The sequence below is a fragment of the Quercus robur genome, chromosome 7, assembly GCF_932294415.1.
Source record: "Quercus robur chromosome 7, dhQueRobu3.1, whole genome shotgun sequence".
Classification (NCBI taxonomy): domain Eukaryota; kingdom Viridiplantae; phylum Streptophyta; class Magnoliopsida; order Fagales; family Fagaceae; genus Quercus; species Quercus robur.
The window spans coordinates 3,420,551-3,440,546 of NC_065540.1; the positions used below are offsets into that span (position 1 = coordinate 3,420,551).

The 19,996-nt window shown below is 35.3% G+C and overlaps 3 protein-coding genes across 3 annotated transcripts; 1 reads left to right on the forward strand and 2 right to left on the reverse strand.

The window, feature by feature from the left end:
* Positions 1–624: 624 nt before the first annotated feature.
* On the forward strand, positions 625–6,033 carry LOC126691781 (uncharacterized). The gene is made up of 7 exons (XM_050386942.1): positions 625–807; positions 1,050–1,507; positions 2,534–2,725; positions 2,817–3,056; positions 3,823–4,040; positions 4,402–4,656; positions 5,335–6,033. Exons 2-7 carry the CDS (start codon positions 1,108–1,110, stop codon positions 5,590–5,592), a joined length of 1,563 nt encoding a protein of 520 aa, XP_050242899.1. The 5' UTR covers positions 625–807; positions 1,050–1,107; the 3' UTR covers positions 5,593–6,033.
* A 1,423-nt stretch (positions 6,034–7,456) lies between these two features.
* Positions 7,457–10,750, reverse strand: LOC126691782 (mitochondrial import inner membrane translocase subunit TIM14-1-like). The gene is made up of 3 exons (XM_050386944.1): positions 10,551–10,750; positions 9,008–9,186; positions 7,457–7,895 (listed from the first exon to the last, which is right to left on the reverse strand). The coding sequence occupies exons 1-3, from the start codon at positions 10,551–10,553 to the stop codon at positions 7,739–7,741; spliced, it is 339 nt and encodes a 112-aa protein (XP_050242901.1). The 5' UTR covers positions 10,554–10,750; the 3' UTR covers positions 7,457–7,738.
* Positions 10,751–13,533: 2,783 nt separating this feature from the next.
* Positions 13,534–18,008, reverse strand: LOC126691783 (protein IQ-DOMAIN 2-like). The gene is made up of 6 exons (XM_050386945.1): positions 17,768–18,008; positions 16,968–17,067; positions 16,541–16,876; positions 16,108–16,329; positions 15,563–15,682; positions 13,534–14,626 (listed from the first exon to the last, which is right to left on the reverse strand). Exons 2-6 carry the CDS (start codon positions 17,040–17,042, stop codon positions 13,925–13,927), a joined length of 1,455 nt encoding a protein of 484 aa, XP_050242902.1. The 5' UTR covers positions 17,043–17,067; positions 17,768–18,008; the 3' UTR covers positions 13,534–13,924.
* Positions 18,009–19,996: the final 1,988 nt, after the last annotated feature.

Below are 19,996 nucleotides of genomic sequence, written 5' to 3' on the forward strand. Positions count from 1 at the left end.
ATCACCTTTTTCCATAAAATAACAACCGTACGATTACACTACAAATCCGGATCCAACTCTCAACCTTGTCAATAACAACGTTCAAGATCCAAGAACATCCACTCCTTACAGCACTTGCCATGACACCGTATTGGTAGTTGTATAATAAAAAAAAAATATTACATTTAATTAATCAAATTTAAAATTTATTTATATTTTAAATTATGTAAAATTATTATATTAATCATGTAAATTATGCATTTTAAATTAGTTGAATATAGTTAAAGCTGTACCGTAGATAAGCTTGTATGTTTTGGATTCTTTTGAAAAGTGTAAAATAAAGTTAATAAACAAAACCACGTCAAATCCCATTTAAAAAACCCAAAATAGATTCTTCTCAAAAAAAAAAAAAGAAATAAAAGAACATTCGCAAGTCACATGCGCCGCACCGCATATCACTGACAAAGATCCTCGTCAGCAACAATGTATTGCACGGCTGAGAAGTAGTAGATCCACGTGGCTCCCATCCAAACCGTTCAAACATGACCTCATCCACGGCTACCACTCATCGTCAAGTCTCTCTCGTACCAACCCAAACCCAAAAAAAAAACATATAAACTCCCAGCTCACTACTGAGTTGGTAAAGTCCAATAATGGCGAAGAGGATTAGTCAAATTCCTATATAAGTTTGTACAAAGCATAAACATCATAAAATGCTAATTGCTCAGTGTTTTGTACTCTCAGACCCAACGGTTTCAGTGTCTTAAAGTGAAAGAAAAAATGATAATATAACAAGTGCTGCTTTTTCCTTTTGTCTACTTTGTATTTGTAAGTGTTTTTTTATTTTTTAGTACTATAAACTTTCTTTTTCGACAGTTTCTGTTTGGTTTTGAACGGTGGTCGGTTAGGGTTTTTTTTTTAATCTCTTTTTGGATTTAACAAATCAAGCTTGAATTTCACGCTTAGAAAGTTGAACTTCGTGCTCTGTTTTCTTCTACCTCAGTCATTATTACTCAGACTCTCTTTCTCTCTCTCTCTCTCTCTGATATATATGGGTGTGAACTCTGAAGTGTGAGAGTGAGAGAGAGAGAGAGTGTGTGTGTGTGTATTTTTTTTTTTTCAGCGAAAATGTCAGAAATGAGAGGATCGAACACGTGGCATGAAGAGCTGGCGAGCTTGGTGGACGACACGGGGATACGGTACGCCGGAGATCCGATCGGGGTTTCATCGGCGTACGTCGTGTCCGGCGAGCCTCGGAGCCGCGCTGTCGAGCCGGAGAGCTTGAAGGATCAGGTGAAGGGGTTCGCTATGGCTTGGGGGGAAATAGTGGTGGAATTGGGAAGAGGGTGTAAGGACATTGTTCAGCAGAGCCTTCTGAGTGAGGATTCCTACGTTGGTCGGAAGCTTCAGAAGCCGTGCGCTAAGGTCTCCAACAGGTTGAAGTACTTGAATGAGTTTTTGCCCGAGGATCGCGACCCGGTTCACTCGTGGTCGGTCATATTCTTCGTTTTTGTTCTTGCACTTGCAGGTGACATGAATTTCAATGCAATGTGATTTGTTAATCAAATTTAGGTGTTTCTTGAGTTTAGTGTAGTGCTAATTATTAAGATCTGTATGTAATTTGGTCGTTTATTGTTGTTTATGTTGGTCAAATTTGTGAAAAATCACTTGCCTTATTTGTCAGTATGAGGATTCATGATTTCGATCAATTATGTTCTTGAAAGATAGAGAGAGTGATAAATAAACTTCTTGGTATTATTGATTGTGTGTTAATTACACAACTAAAACTAACTAAACAAGAGTACAAGACTAACCAACTGGTTAACAAACTAACTAATTATAGGAGGCACATGGAAAATGTGTAGAGATAAATCTGATTTGGAATACAATCCCTGATCAAAAATTACAATTTCTACTATATGTTCAATAACCAATATTAAAATTGGATTTTGTTTTTCGGGCATATTAGCGGGAAGACTCCATTCTATTTGTCAATAAGGTTTTAGTACTTAATTCATATGTGCTCCATGAAAGTGTGATGGTTGTGATTATGTTTCTCAATTAGTCGCTCTGTCACTGTTTATCTTGAAATCTAAGTACTACATTCTGGTGCCATAGTAGCAACTGTAGATAAGATAACTTTATGTGTAATCATAATGACATCCTTGGATCTATGCATATGTGAAGAAATGTGGCAGTGATGGCATCCATAAAGTTGGTTCATCACTGAATTCATTTGGATCATATGTGCTTTATGTGGCTAACTATGTGTTGGAGTTACGTATGTGGTGGAATTTAGCCTAAGTTGATGGCTCTGCATCCTATGTTTTATTCCTCGTCTGTAATGCTCTATTCATTTCTCTGTTTTCTATTCTCAATGGTCCTACAAAGTTTTTCCAGAATTACTAATTAGTGTTCTTACAAAGTATAAAACTTTTGAGAAATGAGAACTTGAATGCCCCAATTGTGCATTCAATCTTATTTCTGTTCTTTTTTCTTTTGTGGTATATGATAGGTAAAGTTTATTAATTGACATTGTTAAAACCATGTGCAGCTATAGGTTTAAATACCAACAATGACAGCTTGGTCACACCAGTAAAGATGGTGCTAATACATCCTCCTAGTGCTAACCGCATACTACTTCCAGATGGTAGACACATGGCTTATTGTGAGCAAGGTGTCCCAGCTGACAGAGCTAGATTTTCCCTAATTGCTCCACATTCTTTTCTTTCCTCACGACTTGCAGGTAAAAGACTAATAAATCTTTTATCTGCCGAGGTGGGTTCCAAACTAATGGAAACTTGACATTTATTTTCTAAATAATTTATGTATGAAAGGTATACCGGGAGTTAAAATGTCATTGCTTGAAGAGTTTGGTGTTCGCTTGGTCTCATATGATCTTCCTGGTTTTGGGGAGAGTGATCCTCATCCCAACAGAAATCTGAACTCGTCAGCATTCGATATGTTGCACCTAGCTACTGCAGTTGGTATTAGTGGCAAGTTCTGGGTGCTGGGTCACTCAAGTGGATCCATGCATGCTTGGGCTGCTCTCAGATACATTCCAGATAGAATTGCAGGTATATCAACCCTTTCTTGATTACATTTATCATTATGTTTTAATTCTGTTTGGTTTTGTGATATTGGTGAATTCAATTTTATTATTGATTCTTACAATTTGAAGTTTATGTCCTTACCCTTCATATGCTGATGATTATGGTAAAACTTTTCCCTTAGGATTGTTTGTTCATGTTTGACATATATCAAGAAATGAATGTCTAGTTAAACTTGTGTATCCAGTAAGGACACGTGCATAAAGCTGATGTGGTCTGCGCTATATGACAATCATGATGAAGCCTAGTGTTTTTTTTTATAGTTACAAAAAAATTTCTGAACAGCATGGACACATTGGTTGAAGTATGCACAGAGGCCTTTTCCAACCCTTGCCCCAAAATTACATGAATGGCAGATTTAGTCCTCAGGGATCATTGGTTTATAGTCCAACTCTTATGGCAAGGTTTCTGGGCTTATGACATACTGAATTTATATATTTGAATTATCTGTGTCTGTGATTTGGTTATAGTAATATTATTCTGCCAATAAACTTATAGTTCACTTTTGTCCATGCATATGAATTGATTGTTTGATGGAGGTTATGCATTGAAGTGTAGAGTATTAACGGTTCTACCAATCGATATGTTTTAACAAATAATTGGCATTCAACTTGATAATATTTGTTGTCTACCCTCTTATATTAGCACTTGTCCATTCTTTTTAATGGAAACACAATAAGTAGGTAAAATCAAATATAATTTGACTTGTGATTCGTCATCACTGAATATGCAGGTGCGGCCATGTTGGCCCCAATGATTAACCCATATGCGCCAGGCATGACAAAAGAAGAGATAAAAAGAATTTGGGAAAAGTGGGTGCCAAGAAGAAGATTATTGTATTTCTTAGCTCATAGATTTCCGAAGTTTCTCTCCTATTTCTATCGCCGAAGCTTTCTTTCTGGAAAGCATGATCGAATTGATAATAGATTGTTTCTGTCACTAGGAAAGAAGGTGAGTCATCATCTTTGATTAAATCTGTAGAACTTCACATGTCCACAAATATGAACTTAAAAATATATACGTAAGGAATTGGGGTGGGATCCATGCTTGTTGCTGGTACACACAAATTTTGCCTTCATTTTAGCATGCTCCATGAATTTATTATCAGTGTCTCCCAAAACTGAACTTTTTGTAAAATTATAAAATGAATGACTTAGTCCTGTTTCAATTAAAAATTTTAGAGACAACTCAAAACAATATTTCTATATTTGACAATCTCAAGTGGCAGCCTTCATAAGCTATAGTTCCTATTGTAAAGCAGGGTTTGATATTTTTTTTGATGGTTTGTGTGTCAAAATCTTGATGTGAACAGGATGAAATTTTGATTGAAGAGCCAAAATTTGAAGAATTTTGGCATAGGGATGTGGAGGAGTCAATCCGCCAGGGAACTACAAAACCATTCATAGAGGAAGCTGTGCTACAGGTATCAGATTGGGGTTTTAGATTAGCAGATCTTCAGGTGCACAAGAAGTGTAAGAGAAAAGGTGTTCTTTCTTGGCTCAAGTCCTTGTACAGTGAGGCAGAGTGTGAATTGGCAGGGTTCCTAGGCCCAATACACATATGGCAGGTTTACCTCTTGCTTTTTAGTTGCTTTGTTTCTGCTTCAATTTTGGTTAATTTTTTTTAAACAAAAAATACTTTGATGCTTTTAGTATAACTCTTTGGTTTTGAAAATCAATTATAAGCTAATTTTGGTTGACCTTCTTCATAAGGACACTGAGAATAAGTACTACACAAATAATAGACATGTATGTATTATGTCTTGGCTGTCCCAACAGTCTATGGATCTATTCAGAAGGTTAACAAAAATTTTAAACACATCATTGCACAGCCATTTGGAACAAAGCAATTCAATTCAATAATGCCAAACACTTTGTAACGTTTCTTTTAAGGGATCTGATGATAATGAATCAGGAACTGTGCCCTTTTCTTTAAAGAGATACCTAAACAGCCAAAGTCGTGTTCTGGAAATTCCACGAAAGAATAATATAAAACATTCAATTCCTCTCTCCAAGTGGTTTTACTGACTGGTTTTCCACCATTGATTTATTGTAAAAGTAGCCAGGATAAGACATTTGCTAAAGTTTAATTTATATCAAAAGAATACTTACATAACTTGTTTGTTTTTGTTTTTGTTTTTGTTTTTTTTGTTTTTTTTTAAGAATACTTGCTTAGCTATTTAAATTCTTATACTTCTTGCTTTAAGATTTTGATTGATTTTGTTTTGTTTATGAATGCTGAGTAGGGAATGGATGATCAGGCAGTCCCACCGTCAATGACGGACTATATAGGCCGGATTTTACCAGGGGCCATTATGCATAAGCTCCCAAACGAAGGCCATTTTTCCTATTTCTTTTTCTGTGATGAATGTCATAGACGGATATTTTCCACTCTTTTTGGAGTCTCTAAAGGTCCAATTGACAGGAAGGTCGAAATGGATCAAACTCCATTTAATGGAGATACAGAAGTGGTGTCAACCGTAGCTGGTTCTACAACAGAATGATTAGTGATGATACCTTATCACAAAATAACTAATATATTACATTTTACAATAAATTCTGGTGTATATACCACAGCTTGCTCCTCTGCTCAGGGAGAGCATGAAAGAAAGAGATTTTAGATCTCATCCCATTTGACGATAAACACTTACACGATATGAGGTTTAGAAAAGCACAGAGGCAGCCATTTTACTGAAATCCTTTTGCTTTCTGCTGTAGTGGTATGGTTATTAATGATACCTTATTAGCAATATATATATATATATATATTTTCCTGAAGTTCTGTTGTAAATACCATACCTAGCTGCACTGCTCATGGATCATGAAAGAAGAGATTTTAGTTACTTTCCCAATTTGTAATTTGACCATAAGCACTTGTGATGAGAGATGTCGAAACGCATGATGGCAGCAATTTTACTAAAATCCTATTGTTTTCTGCTGTAAAAGTGGCATTGTCATTTTAATTAGTTGTAACAATTTCTCAGTTAAATTATCTTTAACCTTGAACTGAGTAGCAAACAATCAACCAAAATTGGCCCCCACCATCTGATTGTTGTCCTTTGGGGTTGGTCCTATAATCAGTTTAAACTAATACTCAATCCATCTGAAGTGGGTACATGCTTTAGGCTGGTCCAGAGAACAGTGGCTACATTACTATGTCCAGAGGCAGAAGTGAGCTTCTGAGATAATTGATCTTAACGTATCATGTGGGGTGTGGGCCATTAACAATTGTACCTGGAATGACCGAAAGGAATGGGTTTTTTAGGTAAAATGAACAAAGCACTAGAGGGCCCAAAATTGTGTGTTGAAGGAGTACGTTTGTTCTTCTGGTTTCGTACTCTGTCGACAGCCAAATAGGAAACTCTGTTCCATATTCAAATGTGGGGTTGGAAGGAATCATTTTGCCGTATACACGAGCAACTTAGATATACTACTGTTCCATATGATTGCACCCCAAATAATGCGTTAGAAAACAGTTAACTTTTATTTGATTCACACCCAAAAATCATGAACAAAATTCTCATTCAATAGACCCCAAATGATTAGGTGAGAGAAGAAGAAAGAAAACTTACTTTTACATCAAATGAGTTTCACATGGAGAATGGACCCAAATCAGAAATTATGTTAAAATTTAAGAGTAATTGGTTTGTGAAGAGAAAAAGCAAAGAGAGAAAAGTTGTCATTGAGAGTATTTTGTGGTGTGGAATTTATTTAAAGGTGATTTCGTAGAGAAAATTTCCTTAAATGTTGTCCAAACTCAATTTACAATTTCTAAAACCCCATCTCGATAAATTTTGTTTTCATTAGAAGCCTGCATCATTCTGCAAAGGTATGAAGTCCATACTTTTGCCAACACGTTCCAGAAGGTTTCTTGCCGCCAAGCAAATATCGATATTGTGTTCTGTAGAGCGGGAATAGAAAAGAGTGTGTTGGTGGTAGTGAAAATTCTGCATGTCAGATCCCTGAACACACAGTTTTGCAGCCATGGCAGAACTGAATGTCAAAGTGAAGAAAGCTACCGAGTCAATTACTAGGTGGTTTGGTGCTACCGGAAGTGTAAGCCAGCCATTTCCATTGTAGATGTCGTATGTAAATGTGTCAATTCCAGACCTACAAGGCTACTCAACTACAGGACTGCCAATTGTCATACATTTCTTCATCGTGATCGCAACACCCATTAGCATAACTAGCTATTTCTTTTTGCAGTAAAAACATATCACGGGAGAGGAGAGAATCCTAAGAGAACGGTTGCCTCAACATCTGGTGGGCAAATTTTCTGATCATAACAAAAGGTGAGCCATGTTCCATAATTAGGTGTTAACGGCATAATTATTGCCATCTGTATAAATATACCATGGACACCCAAGCTGAATTGCAAATAGCATTTCCCTTGTAATCGCCGGATTCATATAACAAAATGTATTACAATTTTTTCAAATTGTGCGCAACTAGAGGGCTATCAAGAATCAACTAAGAAAAGATCCTCAATATTCTGATTTTTGTACTCTATATGTCTTGCATGAATACCATAGAACCAAGAGGGTCATCTGCAAAAACATGTAACACTGTCTAATTGGAGCATGTACGACTCTTAAAACTCACCAGAACTTTTTAAGAATTGCCTTGTATATATGGAAAGGGGTTGTGCCATCAAAATGCCGAGCCACCACTCTTGATTTTTCCAAGCATCATATCTTTTGCTTCATTAATTTTAGACGCAAGATAATGGCTACCACCAGCATCTGGGTGATTTGCTACCATTACCCTCCTATGTGCTTCCTTAACCTTGTCTAGTGGAGTACCTTCCCTGTGAAACAAATAGGTAGAGAGGATCAACAATAACAAATACAAAAGAACTGATAATGCCTTCATGTTAAACGTATAGGGGAGAAAGAACCACATGTTTACATCACTAATTACGTTATGGTCTAGAAATTTGTGAAAACCAGTAGTTGACTTTCCATTCCTCAACATGCTCAGTGCTCACACCTCGTGTTTTGGACAAAGTGGTGTGTATATTAATATTCTTTAGTGAATCAAATCCATACAACCTTCCAACTTCCAAGGAATGAACTTCCTGAATAATTAGTGACCAGCGAGACAAGAGGCAAGGCCAAAGTGATGTTAGAGTTATTAAGGGGAAAAAGCCAAGGGTGGGGATTTTTGTGTGTATGCGCACGAGTGGAATATAGGGGAGGGGAGTAATCCACCTCATAACATGAAAACTAGAATCAGATTACCTAAAAATAGTAAAAGTAGCTCCCCTAGTGCGCTTCAAGAGGTCAGTGAAATGATACTCAAGTTCTGTTTATCAGTAGCTAATTTCACCCTTTTTCAAAATACTTTTCTAAGTGTTCATTCTTCTTAAAAATCACTCTCATGAATGATTTCAGTAAATGAGGTAATGGTAAGCTCAAAGACTACTGTAGATGAGAAAGTGACATAAGATTATTGTGTGCTTTGATTTGTAGAAGTAATCAGGCAGAGAGAACACATGAGTCAAGACAGCCTAGCAATTTCAACTCAAGCATCACTTGAGCTTGAGCTGAGCTGGAAAACCATCAGACATAACTGAAGTCCACACTAGACAACTGAATGCTTGGTAAACTTGCTTGTATGCAGCTCTACTTGAGACTGCAATGAACAACCACCACAATTTAGCCCCAACCATTGCTATTTACCATCCTAAAATGAGGTTCAATGAGTTTCTCACCCCAAGGAAGGACCATTATTATACACTCTATTAGAGAAAGACAATATAAAAGATAACACAAAAGCTAAAAGAAAGGTATAACATCATATGTGCTTTAAAGCTCATCAAGAAACATGGACTTTCAGTTTATACTCTATTTCAATAAATATGTCAACTCATCAAACATGACACAGAACATAGATTGGAGAAAAATAAATAACATATACCTGACTCCAAGAATTAGAGCTGCTTCCCTCCTAGTCATAGTAGACTGAAAACCACCATCATAAAATTTGCGAAATTTAGGTCTTGGTGGCCTTGCCTTGAATGCCTGCCAAGCTACAATTCCATACCTACCAGCATAAGCAGCAGCTGCAACTGCAAGTCCAGCTACAAATGGAACAGCCTATGCAGATTTTATATTTAGGCTTTTTAGTCGAGAGTTTATAGTGCCAAATGTAAGTCATGAAGGCTAGGCAACATGTGTGATGGATAATATTAGCATAAAACAGGAAACTCTTCATAGAAAAAGCATAATAAATCAATCATATCTTGTCTAAGTGGGAATCTTTGTTTTTCCAGAATTTCCAAACACATCACACAGCAACAATAACAAAGGTGGGAGGATTGGAGTCTAGAGGGAAGGCAGAGCACTTGAGAACTCTTAACAAATCTTAAAGCTACTTGGGTTGTTTAACAAATGAGGCACATATATGTGGGTCAAATGTAAGGGTGTGGCCTCTAGATTTTCTTCGAAACAAGGATAGATTAGTGGTCTCCAAGATGTTGCAAAGTGGCATAATAATAGAGAGGCTCAGATTTTGCATAGGAATGTGGGGGAACAGCTAAGTAATTAATGGAAGCTAAGGTAATTACACCAATCAAAATCATAAGAGCGGGTCGAGAATGTTGGAAAGGTGCAGACTGAGCAGTTTTGGCCACAAAATAAATTTTTTTTTCTATGAAGCTATAAATATTGCCTTGGAAGCAAGCAACAGAGACAGTGCAACATTGGGGAACTTCACAGGATTGAAGTATCATTGTCAAAACGAACAAGAAACATAACTCTTACTCTCTTTTCGTTTGCTTTAATAGCCCACATCCCTCAATGTAACAGAATGCGAAGTCTGAGGACATTTTAAGCATCAATGAAAAATGGTCATATTCAATCAAAATCACTCTTAAACTTTATGATCCCTTAAATGAACCCAAAATATCAGTATACTCGTATATTACAAACTTATAAAGAGTTCCAAAAACAGGAAATCCTTAAAATGCGAGTCTAGATCCTACGTTTTTGAACACTTGGGCTTCATTAGTTTTCAACTTTTCATATAATTTTGATAGTCAGACCTGATGATCACCTCAATTTCTTAATCCAATAAACAAACAAACAAACAAAGCAAAAAAAAAATTGAATAAATTTAATGAATAAATAAAAGAGCTTTCACATCAGGCATAGTTTAGACGACCATTCTGTTACCTGAGTCCAAACTAAATCGTTTCTCGGAACCCAAACGGAGGGTTAAGCTAAAACCCTAAACCCTAAACCCTAAGGCAAGAGAAAAAAAACAAAAACCCTGATCTCGGAATCGTACCCAAAAACTTAAAAATCGGAATCCTTATCGTTTGCCCTAAGAAATTAGTATAATGGTAATTTCCATTTGCCCAAAAAAAACCAATAATAAAAAATTAAAATTAAAATTAATTACGCAAAATATGTAAATAAATAAAGCAGATAAAAGGAGATGAGAGAGAGAGAGGACTCACCATTTTTGGTGTGATGTGAAAAAGAGTGAGAAGCAGAAATGAAGAATCGCAGGGTGATTTGATTGTTATTATTATGTTAAAATGTGAGCACTTGCTTTATAGGGTTTTTGGTTTTGTGACTTCTCAGAGATTCCAGAAACTAAAGTAAAGCACCGCCCACAAAATTGGCCAATTCTTCGTACTATATACTTTTATAGATACATTTAGTATTTACGGTTCTTTGAGTTATACATACTTGGATCTCAAAAATAAAGAGTTATACATATGCTCTATAGTTTTATTTTATCTATATTATTATTTAAGGGACTTTTAGTGGTTCCCCACATTTTAACTCATTTTGCATTAAGTATTTCAAACTTTGTAACGTGAATGGAGGATGTTTTACCATCTTTATTTCTTGTTGTTCTAGCTAATATTGCTGGTTTCTTTTTTATAAAGTTCATTACATTCCCTCAAAAAAATAAAAATTCTCCTATTTGGACTGGGTATTTTTTTTCTTCCAAAATACCCCTATATCCTTAGATTTAAGTAGAAACAAAACTAAAAAACAACCCATTAAAAATATATTTTTAACTCCTACTAAAACATTGTCTACAAAACAAGACCACTCTCCTGTCTACAATACATCTGCCATTATTGCAACCAAAAAAAAAAATTCCTTACACCCACATTTTCACCGCACACATAACTCCAAACTTTTACCCAACAATTTTAAATAGAAGAGTCTTTGAGCATGAGCATAAACATAAGTGTGTGCTTAAAGGCTAATAGGAATAAAAGTCTTATTATCTCTCACTTTTTTATGAATTACTACTCCCACTCCTTTTTCCTTTTTTCTTTTTTTCTTTTTTTTTTTTAATTTTTTTTTTATTACGGTTCTTTAAGTTATACATTCTCTATAGTTTTGTTTTATTGAAATAAAAGTCTTATTATCTCTGTAAGGACACGGTTTGATCCATAGTCCAAAAGATTTGGACAATGGCCCAATGAGGCCACAACAATAGATTTGTTAGAGATTAGGTTTGTTTTGAACGTTCAATGAGTCAAAATGTAAATCACAATAGGTTAGTTGGTGCTAGAATGACTAAGACAAATAAGTTGAAAAGAAAAACACTCCTCGGTCAAGTCCGAGGATGGTATGTTCTTATATATATATATATATATATATATATATCTCAAACTTATACAAATGTTCAAGTTCTTGGTTACAAAATAGTTTTCTTTCTTGTTTCTGATGCCCCCTTTTGTATAGAATCCTTCTCCTTTTATACTCCCCTGTTTTCATCTTAGTCTTTCACATGTAGATCAGATTACTAATCTCCTTAATACTTGTCCTATCAGCACCTTCCTGAAGTCTTTGTAGGTAATTGTAAGGTTAGAAATCATTGTTCAGGTATCATCTCCACATTAATACGGCCAGTTGGTTAGGTGGAGAGCATTTAATGCGATTGTAGTAGCTTTCTTCCTAGATATTTCTCAATTCTCTGTTGACTCTCCTCTCTCCAAAGCGTATCCTTCTTCCAAGCATGGTTGTCCACTTCCTAGTACTTGTTGGGTAGTCGGGCTTCAGGTTTCCACCTTGCTTCCCAAGGAGGTTTGTCTCCTCGGACAATATCACCTACTTGTCGTGACCAGCTCTCATCCTCAACCTAATAACCTACTTTCCTTCGCTAATACTAGTTTGTCCTCGGGCTTTTCGATGTCCTTGGGCATGGCCCATGGACCAATACCCTTATTTGAGCCATTTATCCCCACCATCTCCCTCACTTTTTTATGAATTACTAACCTCACTCCTTTTTTTTTTTTTTTTTTTTTTCCTTCAGAAGATTGAGATGGATTGGATCATTTCTTTGTTTTCTATCTATATAATTATCTTTATTCATACAAAATAATAATAATAATAATAACATATGAGACCCACGCATATTGTGAGAGAAATGTCTCATAAAACCGTCTCATAAAATAATTTTTTTATATATTAAAAAACTGTACTTTGGTCTATGCACCAAGTCGAGTGAAATACTTGTTAGATTTTACTTTTTTATTTTTGTATTGGTTAAATATACTACATAAATATTCCAACCTTCCCCAAGCTCAATCCGAGGCTTGTGCGTTCACCTTTGCACTTGAGCATGGGGAGGTAATTGTCAGTGTTTAGGGTTTATGATTTTATATACTTATTTTTTATTCTAATCTATAATTAAATTAATAATAGATATTTCAGTAAATATATATATGAAGCAATCTACTTATTTTCCAGCCAAAAAAGAAAATTTATTCTTCTTCCCAGACTTTGTGAGAACAGGGTGTATTGAAGTTCTCATATTCAAACTTCGGCATTATATATAAATTTACGCTTTTTTTTTTTTTTGAGAGAATAAATTTACGCACTTATGCATATAAAAAATGAGATGGTGTGTCAGCGTAATTGATAGATGCCACAAATTAATTTTTCCTACAGCCACATAATTCTTAGTGAAGGGGAAGATAATATGGGCATGAAGAAATATGTTCTTGTAATAGGCTAATAGCCCTAATTCCCTTATTTTAGTTATAAATCTTCACAAATCTCACATTTACATTGAGTTGAATCTCATTCTTTCTTCCTTCAAAAGAAAAAAGAAAAAAAAAAAAAAAAAGAGTACAAAGAGATTATCCACATCATGTACATTCATAATATGCACAAATAAGTGGGTTTCATTTAATTCAATTGATAAAGTATCTGATAGTTGTATAAAAGATCTGGTATTCATACCCGCCTATACCAAAAACTGATTGGCGTCTTAATCCGATGATATCATCAGGAGTATGTACTATATGATAAAACTCTCTTAAAAAAAATTGCCACAAATAAATTGTGCTTTTAAAATGTTATGGTGGTAACTAGGAGATAAATCTAGAGAAATTAGTCATCAATGGTAACTTCTGGTTTATTTAGCTCTAAATTTACAACAAAGAAATAAATCAATAAAGACAGCAGCTCTAAGCACCAACAATTGAGCAAATAAGAAATTGAATATCCATTACATCAATTCGTGGAATCAATAAATTTAACAGACCATCAACCGTTTTTCATGAAGATAATATTCAAGAGGCAGAGTTGGGTTCAGATAGGTTTTGTTATCATCACTACATAGAGAATCCAATAAAATAAATCTAAAAAAATAAAAAATTTAGGAATGAATAAAATGCATGACTGCCAATGGAGATGAATATCAACCCCATTGGAGCACCTACAAAGCAATAATGAATTAAAGCTTTTAAGAACATAGTGAATTCACAAATCAAATAGACCCTTTATTTTTCCTTTCCTCCAGAAACTGTCCAAATCCATTTTGATTTCTTTCCCTTGATTCCTCATGGACTAGAAATGATCAACCAGCCACCCCATTGCTTGTGTTGTTTTCTGATTTAAGACTGATGTCCACCTTTGGTGGACCTGAATGCCGCCTTGGCTTGGCTGGTGAGGGTGGGAATGATAGCCGTTTCTTTGTAGGCCCTGAAGACCCCTTTTCTGGCGTCCCGTTCTTCTCCACCCCCAATGGACTTTGCCCCCTGGACTTAGCTCTTGCAGACTTAGTGGGCACCATATAACTTGGAACTGATGGAGAGCTTGCCAGGCTCTCATCATCTCTCACTGATGACCCAGCAATACTATGCCTTCGGAACTGCTGCTCTGACTGCAAACTGACTATGCTTTTCGAGTCATCTTCCGGGGCCCAGCCACCCATTGGGCTAGCTGCCTTCACTTTTTTAGCTACTTTTGAAGAAGCTGACTTAGAAGGAGTTGAAGGGGACTGGAAGCTAGGATGGCCTGGGTTTTGTCTGGCTGTTGGGGAATTATTCTCAGCATTGAGCTGGTAGCGAGCATAAGACTTACTGATTTCTCCACCAATAAGGCTGTGGCTTGCGCTCTTTACAGATGAGTGGTCATTGTTCAATTCCTTCTCCATCAAACCACGATTTTCCCATGGGCGGGCTGCCATCCATCGTTCCAACCAGCTCCAACCCCAGGAGGGATTGCTTGGATCCATAAACATTGGGTTTACAGATTTTGAAGAATTCTTCAAGGTTTGCTGTTGAGTGATTCATTGCAGGGGTCAAGACTCAGATATTGGTTCATTCAACATTCAGAAAACTTAAGTTGGAGCTCGAAAGACTATTGGACTAGAAAATAGTAAGCACAGATCACATGTGAAGGTATAGTACATAATAGGTGATATGCATCATAGTGTTTTCAAATAAGGTTAATAATCTGCAAATATATTACTGACAACTAATTCCAGCTCAATTTTACTAACCAGGCCGGAAAAACATGCAAAAGGTCACCAACTAGTGTTTTTCTGCCTAGATCAGCTATCATTTTGACTTTATAGACATCAAGTTAGAACATTCAACCTCAATTACAAGTCACCAAGTTATCCAATTGAACATGCACTAAATCAGAAAAGTTTGTGAACTAACCAAACTTGCATCTCTATCCATCCACAAACACAAAGAGGAAGGATAAAAAGAAAATATATGGTAAAGACCTTCATGCATTCTGAGTACTGACAGTGTTCTATAAAAATATTTATGCAATATAATGCCATCAGTGTTTGCTTTATTCACTCTATGAACAGGAACCTCTCACAAAAAACTGTAGCCAGGTGTCTTCTAAGGCTTCATAATACAAGAGGCCTCAAGAATCTATTACAATATGAAATAAAAAGCAATATTGGTCACTAAGACGTAATATAGATATTATTGGTAAGTCATATATGCGCTTAATGGGTTTTGAACCCACAGCCTCACTCTCCACCCATGCTTGTGAGAGAAGGAAGTGTCATTTGAGCCATGTCTCATTAGCCACTTTGAAAACATTACTTGCAAATCAAATGCATAAGTTAATTCCCTCTCATTCTTCTTCTTGCCTTACACCATGCATTTTATGATCATTGTCCTTTCATTTTATATTTATATCATCTTTCAAGGGAGCTGAAGTATGTAATGTAATAAGAGACATAGATCACCTGATGAGAGAAAGCATAAGCCAGTGCTCTTTCTCTCCTTATAGTTGCCTCATGCTTGCTAAGTAGACCTGCTTCAATTTGTTCCTTTGACTGTATGCTGTCATCCCATTCCTCTCCAATCTGTTATAATATCTAAAGAAGTTAAAGGCAGCTAAATGAGGTATTTCTACAACAAAAATGAATTCACATAACCATAAAAAGAAGGATTCATTGAGGAAACAGAACTATAATACATAAGAGGTAAAGCCCCATTAGTACAGTCTATGTCAGCACCGGAATGAAATTCCACATGCTTTTGATGTTCTTCTTGCGGATAATTTTGAACCTACCCTCAATTGTTAATATATAGAACAAGTTTTCAGGGATATGGGCCCAAAGTAAACCTATCTTCCAGATTTCTAATCTCAATAAGAACCCCTGAGATTTTTATGTCCATACAAATATAATTACTGAATTCAGAGGCAATAAATTAGATGACGAAATATGCTATAAGTGATTAGTAAAATTTCTAGAGTTCAACAAAATTAAAGAGAAGCAATAGAGACCCGCAAGCACTCTAGCTCTTTTGCTTGTTTCTGTAGGAGTTGTCTCTGGAGAGCCTGATTCTCCTCTGACATCTTGACCCTCCTGGAACGGATCTGACATTGCACACGAGCTAGAGTTTGCATACATCTGAGGGTTTTTGCAGCTTGGCGTTTCACAACAGGTCCTTCCATCAATGATTTTAGCCTGACTAGCCCCCTTAATGCCCGCAATGCCCTTCTTGCCTGAAAATAATCAATCAAAATTGCAAGCACATCTTGAGAAAACCACTAGGTTTGCCACTGGTGGACATTGCATGAAAAATCCACTTATATTGGAGCCCTTTTAAAGATTTAGCTTGTATTGAACCAAACAGCTGCAATAATAAAAGAAAGAGAGAGAGAGAAAAAAGAAAGACAACAAAGGGAAAAGACAAAAAATCAGGGTAACACATACCAGGTATCCTCGAAATGCTGTTTGAATCTTGATTGCTGCCACTTCCTCCTTCGATTTGCCAGCAAACCGAGTAACTGTAGGGAGTTGAACAACCTCGGCAGCTGCATGAGCAGCAGCAACAGGAGCAGCAGCAACAGCGGCCCCAGCAGCCTCAGCAGCCACAGCAGTGGCTACCGCAACAGAGTAAGCATGTTCGCTCTGTTCATTCTCCACATTGTTTAAGTTCACCTCTTCTTGCTGAGGAAGAGGGGGGACTGTGACAGTTTCTGAAGAGGTAGATTCTAAACCCAAGTGTTTTTGCTTTCCAAACCATTTCTTCTTTGATTTATTTGATTTCTGCAAAACAGTCATTGACACTATGAGAAACCCAATTAATTTTACAAAATTTCCAGAAAATCAAATTGACTATAATGGGATTTCTCCAAACCTGGCCTGTCTTCTCCTTGGACTCTGGGCTGAGAGCTTTCTTTACAGAAGAAAACCAATTTCCCTTCCTTCCCATCTTCTTATCATTCCTTAATTCAATCCTTCATGTAAACCATTCAAAAGTTTGAAAATTTTAAAGGCAATTAAATTCCCTTTTGGATAAGTAATTTAACAAATTCCAAAGCACGATGAATGTCATTTTTTGGATATGTAAAAATCTAAGAGAGTAAGGAAAGAGTGGCCTAAGACACAATCCTTCCAAATAAGCAACACTTGAATTCAAATTAATGAATAGAAATCTAGACGAAACAAAAAGAAAAAAAACTCTAAATCTTAGAAGAAAAGGACAACAACTACATGAATCTTATGTTCTAAATTGAGTCGATTCACCATAACATTAAATTTCCACTCCACTAAGGTAAAAAAGTTAATTTAGCACAGTAAGACAAAGGTTTGACCGTTTAAGGCGTTTTTCTGTTCTAGAAATGACACTAATCTACCACACATTCCCTTTCTATATTTTCTCTTCTTACATTTTTCTCAACAAGCAAAAGGAAAAGAATCCAAATTCAACATGTCTAACAGCTTCCAATCAAAATACTGTATCACTCAAACGTTGAAGTTGCAATATTTTTTAAACAAAATTAGCAAAACCCATTATCCAAAACAGAAAAATCTACACACAAAATCTCAAAAAAAGCATAATAAAAGGAAAAGGAAAAAAATGCATTGCAAGACAGAATGAAGTAAATTGCCACTATTGCTCAATTGGGGTCCATGGAAAAGAGAAAGCAAAAGTACCTGAGTGAACAAAATGGCAGATCTCAAAGAGCTTCTCTTTATTCAACAGGAGGCCCTCTATCTATATCTCTCACTTTCTTTCTTTCTTTGCTTCCTTCATCCACAAAACAAACAAAAAGAACGGATTCTCCTAACCCCTCCTTGTTTACAAGAAAGAAGGGAAAAAAATGAGATCTTGGGAAGAAAAAAATGAGTGATGAGGGAATATGAGGGAGAGTAGACCAGACCAGCTGGTTTTGCTTAAAGGGTGACCCCACTTCATTAACAAACACTCGCTGTTTTTCTTTGGTGAAAGGGATCAGATACTACTAGTCCTACTCTTCTTCCGGACACTCACTTCTCTCTAATCTTTTTGGTAATTCCCTTGTCTTTTCCTTTACTGCGGGTAAAAGTTTTACTACAAATAATTCTAGTATCATTTAATATTATACTCCTAATCCTAGTTTTCCCAACACTCACTTAATTGTCACTTCTCTCTAATCTTGTTGGTAATACTCTCATTTTTTCTTTTACTGCAAGTAAAAGTTTTACAGAGAATAAGGGCATGTTTGGTACCACAAACTTAAACGACAGTTTTCAGTTTTTAAACAATATTACATGTATTTTCACACACTTTTTCATCCACACGTATTTAAAAAAAACTAAAAACTATTGTTTAAGTGCATGTATCAAATACCCCTAATTCTAAGAGCATTAGTATCAGGAAATGCTACTTTATTCTATTTTACCATCCCAAAAAGTTACTTTATCAATTATATCATCCCATTTTACAATATTTCCAGCATCTCAAACTTTTATTTTCCTATTCTACTCATTAAAATAATATATCTACACAATAAAATAATATTTTCCCCAATCACCATCATTTATTCTTTCTTTCTCCCAATCACCATCACAATAAAATATTAGTTTTTTTTTTTTTTTAGAATTGTGCTACAGTGCAATTCTAAAAATAGAATTGCACTGTAGCACTATTGCAAAAAAAATTGCAATATTTAGTAATAGCCTTTTCTGATACAATATATTTTGGGGCTTGAAATGCCAAATATCCCTTACATTTGACAATAGCATTCCCCAATACTAATGCTATAATACCACACTTTACTACTACCTTGCAATAATATGCTGCTACTCTAGTCTTCCCTACACTCACTTATCTTTAATCTTTTTGGTGATACTCTCTCTTTTCCTTTGCTGGCTGTAAAAGTTTTACAGCTCCTTAAGCTCTTTACTCCTCAATGACACAAAGAATTTTCACAAAGTCTTTGTGTACTGCATTTTCACATACATGGGAATGATGGCCTCACCTAATCTCAAACATAGTTTGTTTCACTTAAATGAGATGAGGTTCAATTTGTTACTTTTAAAATTATAAATTTTAATTTGCTACTTTTTAAAACACCGTAATTTAATTAAATTTTAAGCATAATTTTGTCCACTTAAATGATTTGATGTTTAATATGTTTTTGTTATTAAAATATTAGGTTTAATTTAATATTTTAGCAATTATACTTTTTAATTAGTTATTTTTTGAAATCTCATAGTTTAATTAAACGATTTAAGGTTTAGTTTATTACCCTTTAAAAATTCAGGATTTAATTTATTACTTTTGGTAACTATAATGTTTAATTTGTTACCATTTGAAAATTTAGAGTTTAATTAAATCTCAGACATAATTTTAGTGATTAAGGATAGAGAAGTATGATCTTATAGAAAATAGAACATATCATCACCATTTAATTGATTACTTACAAGGTATTACAATGGGGAATGATGGGATTTGAATCCAGCACCAAGAAGTGTTGACTAGTTGAGCTATAAAACTCTTGGCAACTAAAGTGTTACATTTAATTTGTTACACTCAAACTATAAATTGAAACTGTAATTTTCTCAAATAAAAATAAGGAAGAAATAACCATGTCTATAACAACAATTAGGTATAGAAGATGACATTCGGTCTATTCTGTCTTCCATGTATGTTTGTTAAATTTCCCTTGTCTTAATGGAACTCAATTCTCTTACCCACTCTTTGTCTACTTTGTAATTTTGTGGGATCCATTCTCATCTCTATAATCCATTTGTGTGTTTGTGGTGATAGGACAGGTGGAGAAGGATTTTGGTTCTTGCTTATTGAATTTTACTTATTAAAAAATAAAAATAAAAGGGTCATACTAACGAGTGCCTTTAGGACAATGGTTAACAATCTATTTTAGGAAAGTTTTGACACCA